Consider the following 17,468-nt stretch of genomic DNA (forward strand, 5'->3'; position numbering starts at 1 on the left):
GTGATATTGGGCTATATAAATAAACATTGATTGATTGATTGATTGATTGATTGATTGATTGATTGATTGATTCTGTAACTTGCATTATGGTGATTTACTGTGGGTATTCTCCCTACTTATTGGTCATTAAGCTATAAATGAGGATAAACTACCTGGCGTCATGCAGGCTTATCTCAGTCTTATTTGGAACAGTTCATTTCATTTCCATCTTTATTTCGAACAGATTTAAAAAAACAAATAATAAATGTGAAAAACATAATACTGTATTGTTAGAATACAGTATTTATCAATATTCATAATAATATGTATATATTTAACAAAAATATTCATAATAATAATAATAATAGATCATATGTGTCCGAAAGGGAGCAGGAGGAAGAAAATGCTTATTAATTCCCACCTCTTACATACTGCTAATCAATGATTATCCTTTAAATCATTTTGGCAAGTTATTCCAACTCACATCTTTACAATACATGCATTTACAATACTTTCTCATCTTCAATCACCTCTCTTCATTCTCCTAGTTTTTCAAAAAAGTGTTTCTGTTCATCCTTTTAAACTGAATTATACTTGTGCTTTGTTTTAACTCCTGCTCCAAACCATTCCATAAAATCCCCCCACAGATTGTTATACTCATACTTCTCAAAGTTTTTCTGACCATGAGTTGTTTAAAATGTAGATTTCCTCTCAAATTATACCCACCCTCTCTGTCTACGAACAATGTTTTTAATTTCCTAGGTAGTAGATTATGTCTTGCTCTGTACATGATTTGTGCCGTTTTAAATTTAACCAGATCAATGAACTTCAATGTGTGACTTCAAAAATAATACATTAGTGTGTTCAAGATATCCAACATTATTGATAACTCTTATAGCCCTTTTTTGTAATGTGCATAACGGCTGTAGGTTGGTTTTGTATGTGTTTCCCCAAATCTCCACACAGTAAATCAGATATGGCAATATTAGTGTGTTATATAGAGTATACAATGAGTTATAGTCCAGAATGTATCTGGCTTTTCCCAATATTGCGATGGTTTTAGCCAATATTGCGATGGTTTTAGCCAGTTTTGTGATATGAGGTTTCCAGCTGATTTTGTGGTCTAAAACCACACCAAGGAACTTCATTTCATATACTTGTCACACTCCTAGGTTTATGTCACGGTTTTAGTGTTGTCTGTCTGGTTATGGGTTTTGTAAGTCTGTTCATTCGGTGTTTTGTCTTCCTCCTTGTGTTTTGTCTGGTCCTCCTCCCTGTCGTTAGTTTCCCTGGTCTGTCTGATTGTCTCATTGTGTTCACCTGTTGCCCTTGTGTTTCTCCCTCCCCTGCCCAGCTGTGTCTTGTCCTGTGATTACCCTTCTGTGTATTTAGTCTAGTCTTCCCCTGTGTTCCATGTTGGTTCACTGTTTCCTCTGCATGTTATTCCACGGTCTTTGTTCCTTGTGCTGCTCATTTGTTTTTTGGATATTTTGGATACTGCCTTTTTTGCCACAGCTTTTATTATTTAATAAAGCTCGCTTTTCGTTAATACTGCTTTTGGGTCCTACCTTTTCCACGCATCCTGACAGAATGAACCGACCAACAATGGACCCAGCAGATTTTTATTTTTATTTGGACTTGTTCTCCCTAGAGTACACTCTTCAGTGTCATTATGCTGAATGGAGTAGAGCCTCGGCTAAAAGGGACAAAGAGGCTGTCCTCAAAAAGGCACAAATGGAGGTGGACAACGTGCCATGGTTGAGAAGCTCATTGCCTGAGTTTCTCAGAGTTTTTTCTCGTAGCCCTGAGTGCCAGTCTCCATTCGCTGGCCCTTTCTTGGGATCCCGCCTGGCATTTGGAGGTCCACGGAGCCTCCAAAAGACCTCTAAAAGACACAAGGTCAGGAAGCCAGCTCGTACTCAGGTACCGGTCCTAGCTGCCATGGTTCCGGCTCCAGTGCCGGTCCCAGCAGCCATGGTCCCTGCTCCAGAACCGGAACTTACAGCCATGTTTTCGGCTCCAGTACTGGCTCTCCGGCCGACACCAGCTCCCCATGTCCTGTCGGCGTACCAGCCGACTCCAGCACCCCGTGTCCTGTCGGAGCACCGACCATCTCAAGTCACCTCTCCATTTCCCTCTCAAGTCTCCTCTCAAGTCTCCTCTCGAGTCCCCTCTCGAGTCCCCTCTCGAGTCACCTCTCGAGTTCCCTCTCGAGTTCCCTCTCAAGTCTCCTTACAAGTCAACTCTCGAGTTCCCTCTCAAGTCACCTCTCGAGTCACCTCTCGAGCTCCCTCTCGAGTCTCCTCTCGAGCTCCCTCTCGAGTCACCTCTCGAGCTCCCTCTCGATACACCTCTCGAGCTCCCTCTCGAGTTACCTTTCGAGTTCCATCTCGAGTCCTCTCTCGAGTCTCCTCTCGAGCTCCCTCTCTAGTATCCTCTCGAGTCTCCGCTCAAGTTCCTTCTCCAGTCACCTCTCGAGTCTCCGCTCAAGTTCCCTCTCGAGATCCCTCTGAAGTTCCCTCTCGAGATCCCTCTCAAGTCACCTCTCGAGATCCCTCTCAAGTCACCTCTCGAGATCCCTCTCAAGTCACCTCTCCAGTCACCTCTCAAGTCTCCTCTCGAGTTCCCTCTCCCTTGGGCCCCGCCGACTACTCTTCTGCCGGGGGTCCTGCCAACCCTATGTCCTGTGCCATTGGAGGTCCCGCCGACTACTCTTCTGCCGGAGGTCCTGCCAACCCTATGTCCTGTGCCGTTGGAGGTCCCGCCGACTACTCTCCTGCCGGGGGTCCTGCCGGCCCTGTGTCCTGTCCCGTTGGGGGTCCCGCCGACTACTCTTCTACCGGGGGCCCTGCCAACCCCATGTCCTGTTTCGTTGGAGGCCTCGACATCACCTGTCTCGCCGGGGGTCCTGCCAACTCCTTGTCCTCTTCCGTGGGGGATCTTGCCAACACCTGTCCCACCGGCTCCGGTTCCTGTCCGGTCGACACCGGCTCCTGCCCGGCCCCCTGAGGGCCGTGGTCTTTGCCCTCGAGCCCGGCCCCCTGAGTGCTGCGGTCTTCGTCCTCGGGCCCGGCCCCCTGACTCTTCCTGCCGCTGCCTTCGCCCTCATGCTCGGCCCCCTGAGTTCGCCCGCTGTGGTCTTCGCCCCTCCATGGACTCTGCCTTGCCCCCGGGCCATCCGCCCGAGACCCCCTCCTTGGTCTCTGCCTTGCCCCTGGACCGTCCGCCCGAGACCCCCTCCTTGGTCTCTGCCTTGCCCCCGGACCGTCCGCCCTAGACTCGTCCTCCAGACCCCCTCCACCCACCCTTTCTTGGCCCTAGTTATGTTTGAAAAAATTGTCACCGGAACAAAACAAAAATTAGTGTCATTTGCAAATAAAATAAATTTAAATATATTTGATACTCTGCAAATGTCGGTGATGTATATTATGAATAGCTTTGGACCCAACACGGACCCCTGAGGCACTCCACAAATTATGTTCATGTATTCTGATTTATGTTCACCAATTTCAACAAATTGTTGTCTGTTGCTTAAATAATCTCTCACCCAGTCTAATCCCACCCCTCTGAGGCCATACCGTTCCAGTTTTATCAGTAAAATATTGTGATCTGTGGTGTCAAATGCTTTTTGTAAGTCTATAAATATTCCCACTGCTTGTTTTTTATTGTCCACGCAGTTTGCTATTTCCTCACTTAATTCCATTAGTGCCATATATGTTGATCTATCTTTCCTGAATCCATATTGACTGTCGTCCAAAAGATGATGTGTTTCCTTGAAACTGTCAATTATTTTTGTAAAAAGCTTTTCAAGGATCTTGGAAAACTGAGAGAGCAATGAAACAGGTCTGTAATTTGTGTTTTATATAATGGTGTAACTTTTGCTATTTTCATTTTATTTGGGAATTTACCAGATTGAAAAGACAAGTTAAAGAGATGAGTCAATTGTCTGCAATTTCTTCAATAATGTTTTTTACAATAATCATATCAGTATTATTCCAATCGGTCGAAGATTTGCTTTTACATTTTCGCACAGTATCTATGATTTCTTTTTCATCGACTGGTGTGAGGAAGAAAGAGCTATTGTTTTCATTCCAGAGGTCTGTATCTTTCCCTTTAGTTGTTTCTGTGGTTTTAATTTTTTCTGCCAGATCTGGCACCACATTTACAAAGAATTCATTAAAACCATTAACCACATCTTCTGTATTATTAATAACATTTTTGTCCATAAAAAACTCAGGGTAACCAGAGCTTTTTGCTCCATTTCTAATGACACTATTTAATACTTTCCATAAACCTTTCATATTATTCTTATTATTCTTTATTTTATTATAGTAATAATATCTTAATATCTTTTATATTTATGTTCTGCTTCTGAAGTTCTATATGTTACGAATTGTCTGTATAGTGTATTTTTCTTTTTGCAGGCATTTTTTAGGCCATTAGTGATCCATGCACTGTGAGTTTGTTTTTGTCTCTCTCTGCATTGTCTCACAGGACAGTTTTTGTCATAAAGTGCTTTAAAGATGTTTAGAAATTCATAGGCCTTGTCAATATTGTCTCTCTCATATACTACCCTCCAATTCTGCTTTAGTAAGTCATTCTTAAATGCAATTATGTTATCTTCAGTTCTCAATCTTTTGTATTTGAAATAACTGGCGACTTTCGGTTTATTAGAACTGCAGTGATAGACAATAAAAACAGGTACAGTAAATGATCACTTATGTCACTATATAATAGTCCGCCTACTGTATTGTTTTCCATAATGTTTGTGAATATGTTGTCTATTAATGTAGAATAATGAGAAGTGATTCTACTAGGTCTGGTAATTTTAGGATACAAACCCATACTGTACAATGTATTGATGAAGTTTCTGTCATTTTATGCTTATTTGGATTCAACAGGTCAATATTGTAATCCCCACCGATAAACATACTTTTTTGTAATGATTTAGTAAACATGTTTTCTACCCTATCTGTAAATGTGTCAATACAGGTTCCAGGAGCTCTGTATATACAACTCACAATACATTTTTTAGACTTTTCCATACAAATTTCTACTGTAACACATTCAAACAAATCATCAACAGCTGTTGTCATGCTCTCCACCACCTTATAGTTCATTCCTTTATCCACATAGATTGCCACACCCCGTCCACTCTTATTCCTTCTGTTTGTATAATTCAGTTTGTAGCCATCCATCTCAAAGTCCACACCTTTCTCAGCACTGATCCAGGTCGCTGATATTGCTATGATGTTGAATGGGTTCTTAAACTGACTTAGATATTCTTTAATGTTGAGGAAGTTGGCATATAGGTTTCTGCTATTGAAGTGGATAATTGATATGTTCTTTTCTGATTGACACGTTACATTGAATTGCTCTTCTGTGAAATAGTTGCAGCTGTTGTTGATATTGTTCAGTAAGTTGTTTACCGGATCAATATCATTTTCCATGTCCTGTGCTTTATGCTCTGTATATGCAAATGTTTCTAGTCTTGATGGAGATATGTGTATATTATCTGGAATTGTCATGGTAGTGTTTTATTTCCGTTACCTTGTCTGATTTGTTTCATTGGTATTTTTCCAGTTCCTCCAGGTCCCTGATGATTAACACTTTAGCTTGTTCTGGTGATCCGTTAAGCTTGATGAAGATTTTACAGTTTGCAGTCCATGTTGATTATATTTTTTGCTGTTTTCTCAAGAATCGGGCCTTTCTGGCGATCTCAGCATTTCTTTTAGTGAGGTGTTCATTCATATATACATCCAAGCCCTTAAGCCGTCTTCCCTGTTAAACCCAGTATTCAAGATTCACTCATTAGGAGAAGTTATGGAATACATTTGGGGAAACAAATCATGTAAAGTGACCCCGGTGATGTTACCCTGCTGAAGGACCCTTAATAATAATTATAATAATAATAAGTTGGACTTATATAGCGCCTTTCATGAGACCCAAGGTCGCTTAACAAAGAAGAACAGGGCAAAAACAAACATAACAAAACAAAAGGCAGTCAGACAATCAGTCAGACAGACAAAACAACAAATAGATTAGGGGCCAAAGGCCTTAGTAAACAGATGGGTCTCGAGGGCCCTTTTGAAGGCGTCAAGCGTGGGGATGTTGCGGATCTCCGCAGGGATAGCATTCCAGAGGGTGGGGGCTGCCACACTGAAGGCTCTGTCCCCGAAGGTTCGCAGGTTGGTGCAGGGGGTGGTAAGCAGGCCAGAGTCTGAAAACCGCAGGTTCTGGGGTGGGGCATGTGGGTGAAGGATGTCTGATATGTATTGGGGGGCAAGGGCATGGAGGGACTTGTAGGTGAGGAGGAGGACTTTGTAAGTTATGCGAAATACATCTCCTCAAGCTTCAAGTAATGTGTTTGTTCCAGCCGGTGATCTGACCAATCAGGAGCCATTGGCAGCAGGTGTGACTGACGTAACAATAAGAGGCAACCGTCAGATCAAGAAGTCAAAAGCTAACGTAATGCTATAACAAAGAAAATGTGTGTTGCATGACTTCACCAGCGCTTAGCTAAAGGCATCACATTGTTGGCGGGATGGTGTTTAGTTTCTCATTTAGCCACTTGATAGCAACCACCATTTTTATGACATGTTAAAACTTAGACATTCACCAGTGGAGTGTTTACTGGCCTATTTTATATTGTAAAACAAAACTTGAAAATGACCTTATTTGGGGAGTCTAACTAAAAATGTATTTAAAAGAAAACCTATTGACTTGATATGAGGGAGCCCAGAAGTGCTAAAACCCTAAATCCTTTCTGGGTTTAGGACTCATTCCTGCACCATATAACATCAGTTAAATTAGAACTGAGAGGTACTTTTTAATTGAAAGAAGAGCAGCAATGAACTAGCTTTGACAAAAGTTTAATTGACAGACGGTTAATCCGAAAAACGAAAAGTATTTAAAAGAGTTGCCCTCTTCCAGTTTCGAATGATGGATACTTATATAGTTGTGTGTAACAAACCATCTGACGTATAAGGCTATATGACAAAAACAACACAAACATCAGCTCCTAGATAAACAGTGCACCAGAATAAGCTTCCTAACTACATGTTATGGCACAAGATTCTCTTGTAAGCAGACACACGCTAAACAGAGGCCGTTTCTCAATGTCGAGTATACCTGCTGCAGAGCCACTATTTCAAGTATACTACGTTATTGAGTGGCGCCGAATGCTGGGCATTTAACATGCATTTAAACAGTCCTTCGGCGCCACTCGATGACGTAGTATACTTGAAATAGTGGCTCTGCAGCAGGTGTACTCGACATTGAGAAACGGCCAGAGATTCAAGGTGAGCGAAGACAACATTCAGAAAATCATTGTGAAAACAGCCTTCTGGTGTCAATCAAACTCTCCACATACATCATTCTAGGAAGTGAAGGTCAAACATTACAGTGAAGTAACACACATTTGTGATCTGGAGGGGGACTTAGGCTGTTTAAATAAAAACAAATTTGAGTAGAGCATTTGCTCACAAGCTCCCTTTTTTTAAATACCGCATTTTTGGAAAGCAGAATACGTCTTTTTATAATCCCTCAATTTATTATCCTTTCCACTGAAGACCTTTACTGGCTGGGTTAATGTTCAGCTGACCTGAGTTTAGCATCTAATAACCGGAGTTCTGTTGTTGTTGTTGTTGTTGTTGTTGTTATGTCAACAGATGCCATTGGATTCTCCTTTTGTTCTTAGATTGGTTTCTGATTAACAGACTCCTTGGGTTAAAATGCACCAAATAAAAACCCAAAGATGATTAAACTTGCCTTTTACTGGCAAGAAGACGGACCAATTCTTAAGGTTTGATTGTCTGAAATGTTAAAAGTGGAAATGTTGAAGAAAACCATAGATAAGTGTTTAATTGAAGTTTAAAAAAACTAGCTGTTCTGTTACTTAATTCATTAGACAAGGGATGCTAGCGCTCTGCTGTTTATTAAATATAATAAGCTTTTGTAAAAAATGAATGAGACACAAATCCAACAGAATTCTCAATAAGTAAAACCAGTCAAGGGAAAAAACACAAACTTTATTCTCTTCTTTTTACAAAACATTTCAGTATCAACCTCAATAAATAATAAATCCAATACAGACTTTCAAAAAGCAAATTATCAAACTAAACATGATCAGACACATTTCCTCAAACAGCAACTTATGGTGCTAGCCTTTCATTTTGTTGCTGCTCTAGCACAGTAACATCAATGTGTAAATGTTGAGTTAAAAGGCAAAATCAACACAACAAGAGGGTGTTCTATTTACACTACAGAGTGTAAATAGAAAACCGTAATGATAAGCACATGAGCGATGCATGATTATGACAGATATGACAATCAAAAAGGCAACTGAGATGTTTGCAAACGGCTCATACTGTAAAGCAGCATGACTGCATCATGGCTGGCACACAACCACCTTCAACCAACAGACACAACTATCAATGTGGAATTTTCTTAAGATAATAATCTGCTTTGATGATGCCGTTTTTTATATTAAAAATGAAAAACCAGTGGATGAAAGTAACTAAGTACATTTACATATTATTTCCATGTTATGCTAATTTATACTTCTACTCCACTACAGAAGCAAATATTGTACTTTTGTACTCTTAATTAAGTAACATCCTTGACTTAACAGGTATTTCTACACTATGGTATTATTACAAAATCGTTATTGTCAGCCTTCATTTAGCTTTTCCTCACATCTGAAATACATCCAGATGTAGCCAGATGAGCACTGATGTACATATTTACATTCATCATGTAAATGTCAAGCAATGTGTGGATGTATGTTAATGTATTAATGTGAAGCAGCTATTTCTCAACAACAAAAACATTTTAGTGACTCACTTAAAATCAACCAAAAAGCCATGTACCTGTAATGACTGAATAATATTCCCAGAACATTATTTATCATTGGAGTAATGCATTTCCAGGCGTTGAGAGTAACATGTATAATTTTATTAAGATAAGATGGATTTAAAATAATAGCTACCTGCTATCAGTAGCACAGTCATCAGATGAATAATATATTAGGCTATTTGTTGAAGTCTCCTGTGTGTTGTAGACTACATATCTTATATTTATTTATCGTTGAGCATACATTATCATGACAGTTGCAGATACTAATAAGGCCATCCAGTTGTATTTTTTGCAGGACATACAGAAAGATTTTGGTTTATATTCAATGATATCTGAAATATTGATGTTATATAAAACTGTATGTATGTTGGGTCTTACATTTTAATAAGTCATCCACACTTTTTATTAAATTGCCATTTTAATTTTTCTTACTATATGCACCATTCTGAAATATATTCTAGTATAATAATTTAGACTGATTACAAAATAAATGTCAACCGTTGTTCCTCACAAAAAATGCTCTAATGTTTTCAGAGGACAACAATGTCAGTGAGTCAAACAATTGCCAGATTGCAAAATGTATCATAAAATTAAAATAACTTCTACTCCTGTCTTCATCATAACTTCCCCATTTTCATATCCTTTATTAAAACGTCAACCCCTTGAAATGCCAGATTGTTTAAATAATTTCCCTTTAATTTTTATAAAAAATAATACAAAAACACATTTTTAAAATGTTGTTTGAATGGGTTCTGACTACACGCTTTGTTATGGACTGATAATATGAGATAAGCGGAAAATGTCCCTAGTGAGGCACAAGGGTAAATTAATGGTGCAGAGACTCTATCTGCAAAAATGGTTCATTGTGGATACATACGTACAAGTATGTCTCTAGTGAATTATACATGCTAACCAGAAACATACTACATTTTCCGTAACTGGAAAGGCTTGTTGCCTAGCAAACTGTGCCTTAAATGAGTTACATGTGAGGTCACCAGACTCAATCATTTTCTATATGGCCCATACCTCTATATTTGTTATGACATGGCAGCATGAATGACATGAAAGTTATATTATGTTTGTGGAGTATAAGCGAATAAAGTGGTGTTTATTTGTAGCATGCATTTGGATTTCACCCTTCACTTTAGTCATTTCCATTTTTCCACAACAGTCTTTTTTGCATGAAACTTGGATATTTGCGCATTACGAGGGTTGTTTACTGGCCTGTACCTATTCCAAATTGGAGTCAAAGTCACACTTTCAGATCAAAAGACCGTTTCTGTCCCTCCATTCCCTTTTAGCATTTGGTCTTCCTTTCCGCAGTTTTGAGTTTGAAATCAATTGAAAATGTAGTAGGTGTTGTGTGTCATGCAGAACAATTTAACAACACTACACAAATTAAAAGCAGGCAAATGTCTATGTTCACATGGTAAAGCACCAATTCCATCCATCATAAAATAGGAGAATGCGGGCTGAAGGAAAGTAAACCTTGGTTTAAATTGTCATACCAATGTACAGGTTTGCTTTGCATTGACTGGTGCCTGCAGTGCAAGAAAGAAAAAGTTGAAACATGAGATAAAACAAAGCAGCGCGGTACGTGAGATGCCATGAAAGGTACTAGGGTGTCAAAAAAGTTAAGCAACCTTTCAGAAAACAACAAGGACAGGTGTGAGGAATCCTAGGAACAGTGCGGATACATGTATTGACAGTAAATACTAGAAATCATAGTTAAAGTCACTTAATAAATCAGGACAGTCAAACACAGAGAAATACATATATATCAGGTGCAATGGCATTTGCTCAAAGGTCATGTGATGCACTGAGGGAAGATGGGTAGAAATTACAGTGTGCCCATTCCAGTGACTTCAGACGTCAGCCTAGAATAGTTTGGGGGAAGGCGGGGGAGGAGGGGGAGGGGAGGGTGGGGAGGCAGACAGAGAAAATAAAACAGCTGTGAAAGAAGAACTTTCCCTTGGAAGTGAAAGTAAAGCTGCAATGGCTGGTTCGGTGCTCCAGTGTTTGCTGACACTGCAGGTTGTAGTTTTCTCCGCAGATTTGATACCATATATAATACCCTTCAACAAAAAACACCTTTACTTCTAAAAATATGGTATTTAACCATGCAGTTCTATCCCCCTGATGAAGCCATGCAGTGAGGAGAAAATAATGGTGTATGAAATGTGTATAAATTGCTGTATTCCCTGACAGAGGCATCACATCACTCTTCTCTCAACAGCATTGCTCGATTGGCAGACATGTGTTTTGTCTTTTTTTACTTTTATTTATTTAAAAAAAAAAATTCATTTTACTATTTCAGACAATGACACAATAGGACTAAATAGGCACATTTATCCAATAGAACAATGAAAAACAGAAAGACAATATTATTCTTGGAATAAGGCATGCTAATTAAACACTTAAAGAAATAATTAGACATTTTGAAATGTGCTTTTTTTTTCTTACAGCAAAATGAGAAGGTTAATACCTCCCTTATGTTAAAGTTGCAGCCAGGAGGTGTTTAGCATAGCATAGCAGAGCATGTCACAAAAAAAGGCATGACTTCCTGGAGCCTTTATCTCAATGTGAGGGTGCCACCATGTTAATGAGTGAGCTTTATAGGTGCGGGTAAGCAAAATGATTGTCTCCTTTAGACAGAGCCAAGCAAATGGATGCGTTCAATTTGTAACGGTATAATGACATTTCCCATTTTCAACTCGAAGAAAATTAAGCCGAAAACCCCCTGAAGTAGCATTTCCAATAAGAAATGTTGGGAGTATCTCATCACCCAGACATCAAATTCCAAGATGGCTGTTAAGTAAAATATATCTTAATTTACAGTTTATTAGTATATCTATACACACAATACCGTACAACTTTTATTTGTGGACCTGTTGCTTAAGTGTAAGCACAAAATATAATACCTTGTAAACTGGTATTGGTCGCTAAAGCTTGAATGTCTAGAACTGGCTTAGAACTGTTTCTGTTGAAAAGGGTGAGGCGTAATTCACAACTCCAATTTCCGACTTTCAAATACAAATTGAACCCACCATAAGCTTCTGACTAGCTAGCTAAGCTAACCTTCTCCTGGATATGGCTACATATTTAACGGACAGAGATGAAAGTGGTATCAACCGTATTATCTGACCCCGAGCAATTATAAGAACAGAATTTGACAAAAATGTCAAACTATTCTAAACGATACACTGGCTCCATCATTTAAAAACTAATGCCAGTGTTATCAATTTTATTGGCTAATGCTAAGTGTTGTGCAAGGGAGTCTAAAGGGGAAGTTCAATGGGATAACACACAGAGGTTAATTGTGAAACAGTGGTTTTGATGTTAGCTTTTGCAAACAGAAGCAGATTTGGGGTGACTTCAGGATGTAGTCATGGATGAGGGGTCATTCCACATGGCAGCCACGTCCCTGAACCTGCCATTGGAATTGTGGGAAAGCAATTGCTATTAGTTTTTCAGCGGACTGTCATCAAAGACTGAAAGTCCTGTTTGTTGAGTTTGTGGCTGCTCTGACGTTGATAACATTTGACTTTGAGGTGCAGATATCCTGGGGACATCAGTGAGGATTGGTTTTTCTCAGAGCTGATAATGTATAACTGGTTTCAGCAGGGAGAACAGGACAGAGAGGGGTACAGAATCTAGCGGAGATATTACAATGAAAAAATAGGTTTCTCGGAATTGTACTGTTCACAATCCAGAACCTGCCCTGGGTCTCGGCTTGGGGCTCAACACATTTCGTCTTTGAGGTAGTTGCTTTTAATTGAATAACATAATTTGATAATTGACTTGACTGACTGTTTACTTATCTGCAGATTCTGTTCAAAGACACAGCTTACTTGTCTCAGTATTTGGCATTGCTTCCAGGAGCAACTTACTTGCAAAGAGGGTACTGGCTAAAAACTCTATGCATTTTAATGCCTACACTTGGGTTGAAATAAAGGACAAAAGAAAGAAGAAAAAAGAAAAAGATTATTCATCTGCTTGTCAAAACCTGTCAGATATGGTGCTTTTTCTGGCAATCCATCAAGGTATCAATGTCATGAATGTCAGAATTAAACTAGAAAGCTACACAGCTACAGGTTTGAACCTTCGGAATTTTGCCAGATCCCAGCAGATAGGGTTAAAGTTTACCTGGCATTGATGAGATACTGGGCCAAACTGATGTTGGCAGGAGTCCCTGTGATGGTGATCTGGCGCTCCGAGGAGCCCTCCATGGCATTCGCGATTTTGATCTGCGCTCCAGACATCTGTCGGATCTCGTTTATTTTGGTTCCCTGGCGTCCAATGATGCAGCCTATTAGCTGGGGGGAGGAGAGAAAGAATTTGGAGCATTAAGCAATACATATATCCTCATACCTTAAACATTTTACATCTAAAAAGGTGTTTAATTGGGCATGAAATGGTCTGGGTTCCATTTAAATCCTATCACTGTAGAAATAAGGTTTGATTAAGTGTAACATTGTCACTAGATCAGCTGATTGGTGGAATTCTGCTTTACAAGAAGTGGAGTTGGCAGGGTCCTTGTTTGTAATCTCATTGGCTCATTATTTAACATTTATATTTATCGTTTAAAAAACAGGATTGACTTAGGGTACTCTGTGTGCAAATATGTATTTTCTCTTGACTCAATTAACACTTACAACTGCCAACTACCCTGTTCAATTGCAGTGATATGACTGTTGTCTTTGCAACCTTGCCTTTTTTGCACAATTAAAACTTTCTTAACATCGTTCAAATGTTGTATGACAATGCCAAATGAAAGACACCTACATTGAAAGGTACATAATAAAAAAACACACAGTATCAGCTGTCTCCAAAAAGCATTACTCACATCATTGGGAATGGCGAGTTCATGGGTACTGGCTGGTGGATTGGCATCCAAACCTGAATTGGGGAGCAATTGGATAAGAAGTGAGACTTGACTAAAAAGCCCACTTTACTTCAGCAGAATTATTTTGAAATTTTGGGAAATACGCTTATTACCTCCTTAGCCAAGAATTAGATGAGAAGTTTTGTTGCACTCTTGACTAAGCGTATTTCCAAAATATCAAAGTATTACTTTGAGAACTTCGTAAGCCTATTTCTCAGCGGATCTTTTTGCTGTTTTTTTTACGCAGTTTCTCTTCATTCTTTATTAAGTCACGTGTGTGATTGGATAGAATGTGAATAAAGTCAGCTAAAACAAATTTAAATTAGAGCACATTTTCACAAGAACTCCTGATGATTCAATAAATAATTCCATGTATAATGGTAATTGCCACATCCTAGATGAAAGTAGGGAAAAAAAGAATCAAAATGAAATTATTCATGAGATCCTCAGTTGGGTGAACAAGTTCAATTTGGATGTGGGGGTGATATTCAGTTAGTTAAAACAGAACAATGTGGGCAGCCTATTTCACGGGAGTTTTTCATCTTTAATGGAAAGTTAGGCAACCTAAAAATGTGTCGCCAAGAGATAATGCATTCCTCAATGCATTGTTTGAAAGTCAGTCCCACTGTTTTTTTAGATTGTTCTTTTTGCATACCATTGGCATACTATCAGACAGAGCCAAGAGAAAAATATATACAAGGAAAAAATCAAAGAAGGAGAGAAACCACAGGGGTTAAGTCATGCTGTGCCAAAAGAGATAAGGGCAGGAAGGGAAAGAGAAAAATGTTTCTCAAGGGCCTTGTGGGTACGTACCAGGGAAAGCAGGGGTGGTCTGTCCGAGGGGGGTAAAGGGGGTTTGCTGCATAGCCAACTGGTGGAGCTTGGTCAACTGCTGAAGGGTTAGGAGGGAAAGTAGAACTAAGAGGTTACTGGTACACAGGTCTCACCAAGAAATTAACAGAAACTAAAGTGAAGAAACGGTGAGGAGAAGGAGGCAATGACACAGGGTGGTGGGGGACAAAAGTAAGGGAAAAGGAGGTAAAAGAGAGAGGGTGATTGTCTGTCATGGATTGGCAAATTGCTATGTAATTTGCCTTTTTTTTTCAAACACTGTTACGATCTAAGTTTTGGTTTGCTGTTTTATTTTGAAATGTATTTTGTCCTTGTGTCTGGTCTTGTTTTACTTCCTGTCTCTGTGTTTTCCCGCCTGTTTGATTGTCAAATTCATTACACCTAGTACCAATTTTGTTTTGCATGCCCTCCTCAGCTGTGTCTTGTTTTGGTGATTAGTGTGTATTTATACCTGTCTTCGCTATAATGCTCTTTGTCAATTTGTCGTCATTGTTTCTTCGGTTTGGTTCCTGGTTTCCTGTCTGTAATATTCTGGATTTCCGCATCCTCCATTGTTCTCCCGGTTTGTTTCTCCTTTTTGTTTGCTACTTTTCCTTTTGGTTGACCTTGCCGGGTCCTCCATTTTTCATAAAGTATTTATTTGTACCAGCTTGAATTAAAAAAATGTGTTTATATTATTATAGCCACCTCTTGAATTCTGCATTTGGGTCCTGATTCCTTTCCTCTTTGACACATACGTCATTTGTTTGTCTTTTAAGAAAATGGAGAGCGAAAGAAGTTCGCTCAAGGGCCCATTAACCAAATGTAGGGAATAATTCATTCCCATTTGCCCCCTCGATTACCATTGTGTCCTTCTATCTGGCACTATGACTCAGAACTGGGAACCTTTGGCTTTACATGCCTGTCAGAGCATCCGCCAACCCTCGACATGGTCACAGGATTTCCATCCCCTGCTGTGGATTATTTCCATCAGCAATGGGGGAAGACGGATGCTTTCAAGCCTTCGCCTCCTTTTAAGAGGAGTTTTAATGAGGGTGGGAGAGGATGTCATGCCTGTACTTGAGTGATTGTGCCGTCAACCTACAACTGAAGCGGCATCAATCAATGCCCAACTTTGAATTAGTGGATCTGACACAAGGTAGATCTTGAGATGCGCTCACGACAAGGACAGATGAAGGCAGATTATTAATGGAGACTACATGGCCCACCAAAAGTAAAAAGGGGTGTCTATATCATAACTGCCATCAATGTATTTGCCTTTATCGATATCACAAGGTGTCAATGTTTTGTTATCAACCACAACTGGTACGAGTTGTTTCCGTCGGTTGAGCTTCAGTCCACCCATAAAGAACGAGATTAATTTTCATGAAAGTCGCAATTTATGACTTGTCTCTTAATAGCTTCTAAAGAGCTATTGTGTCCATGACACAACATGTCTGTTACTATTTTGAAAATGTAGATCATTTAGATTTCAGTAGAATTCTTGATTCTATTAGAAAGAGACCGAGAACTCACATCTGGATGGGGTATGGCGTACTGTCCCTGAATTGTGTAGGCCTGAAGAAATGACAGAAAAAAACACATTTTAGCATCTCATTTACAATAAGCACAATAAGATAATGTTCATTCTAAGCGCCATACACACCAGCTGTCCACTTTTAGTTCAAATAAACCATTATGTGGTCTCATTTGCAAATGTTTTGTGTTTCTTAAAATTAGTAAATGATTTTGTTTGAATGGATATTAATTCTCTAATCAAACTCATCATTCTCATATTCAAGTGATTATGTAAATGGCCCTGAAGAGTAATGGTGCCTTGTTATTGCAAGTGAGTGGCAAAAAAGATACTGTCCGATATGATTTAGTGCATTAGCAATAGTGCATCCAAAACAAACTTCAACATGTGCTTTGTGAATAAAAACTAAAATAAAGTGGTTTGGTTAACTTCAGTTATGTAGATAAGGTAAGTACGTGTATGTGATGTAAGTTAACTCATGTACGTATGTTAAAATACGTCAACGTAGACTTTTGGCTTGACACCGGACACGGACAGCAGTCTAGATAAACTACAGTACTCCATGATTCTTCATCAGAAGTTTCTTCTGTTTCTTTTTGTACGCATGCCTGTTCTGCCCAGCTGTTTTTTTTCCTTGTGATTAGTCCTGCATGTATTTAAGTTCTCTGTAAGTAGTTGTTGGTTGTGCGTCAGAGAGCTTTTTACCATTTCTTTAGCCTTGCCTTGCTCTGTCGATTACCTGCCATTAAAGTTATTTTTCTGGAGAACATTTGAAAATCCTGCCTTTGGTTCCACCCTGCTTTGCTCTCAATCGTGACAGACAGATGTTTTCAAATCCTAGTGCCTATAGATTGGATTTATGTCCATTTATCATCAAATAAAGCAGTTTGCAAAGGTGCCTTAGGCTATGTTCAAAATTACTTCAGTGAACACAATAACATCTGCAAAAAGTCATAAAATCAAAAGTCTAAATTAAAAATGGCAGCTGTTGTTGTATAAACATATTTCACACCGTCTGAACATTACTGAACGTTTTAAGCTTCACAAAGTAGCTTTCTATATTGCACAGGTGTTGCTGCTGTGTACTCCTGTGTTAATGTGTTTGCTTTATAATATTTTCCAAAAATAGTCTTTTGTACTATATGTTCCATTAACCATCCACTATCATTTCCAGACGAAAGGAAAAGCCACCATATTTGAGTTAAGTATTTACATGGATTGTCTCCCAAATAAATCTCCTTTGCTTGCTACATGTTCAAATGCATCCAACATATATTAGCACAGATCTGCAACTAAGATAGGAAACAGCAAATTAACTGCAATTTAAGGGTACCAAAGTCACATGTTTCATAATGATGACAAACCACTTCTGTCTCAACC

General features: G+C 39.2%; 1 protein-coding gene across 8 annotated transcripts in view; it reads right to left on the bottom strand.

The window, feature by feature from the left end:
- Positions 1-7,988: 7,988 nt before the first annotated feature.
- Positions 7,989-17,468, bottom strand: part of LOC307028252 (poly(rC)-binding protein 3) — a 110,703-nt gene continuing 101,223 nt past the window's right edge. For 4 of the 8 annotated variants that reach the window (XM_079663114.1, XM_079663107.1, XM_079663108.1 and 1 more), the window contains 5 exons: positions 16,088-16,129; positions 14,534-14,612; positions 13,682-13,734; positions 12,982-13,151; positions 7,989-12,265 (listed from right to left, as the gene is read on the bottom strand). In XM_079663114.1, the coding sequence (XP_079519240.1) occupies positions 12,211-12,265; positions 12,982-13,151; positions 13,682-13,734; positions 14,534-14,612; positions 16,088-16,129 (399 nt within the window). In that variant the 3' untranslated portion in view covers positions 7,989-12,210. The remainder of the gene's footprint in view (positions 12,266-12,981; positions 13,152-13,681; positions 13,735-14,533; positions 14,613-16,087; positions 16,130-17,468) is intronic. The other 4 variants (XM_079663112.1, XM_079663110.1, XM_079663111.1 and 1 more) reach the window with 4 other exon arrangements.

This window comes from Notothenia rossii, assembly GCF_949606895.1.
Source record: "Notothenia rossii genome assembly, chromosome: 2".
NCBI lineage: Eukaryota > Metazoa > Chordata > Actinopteri > Perciformes > Nototheniidae > Notothenia > Notothenia rossii.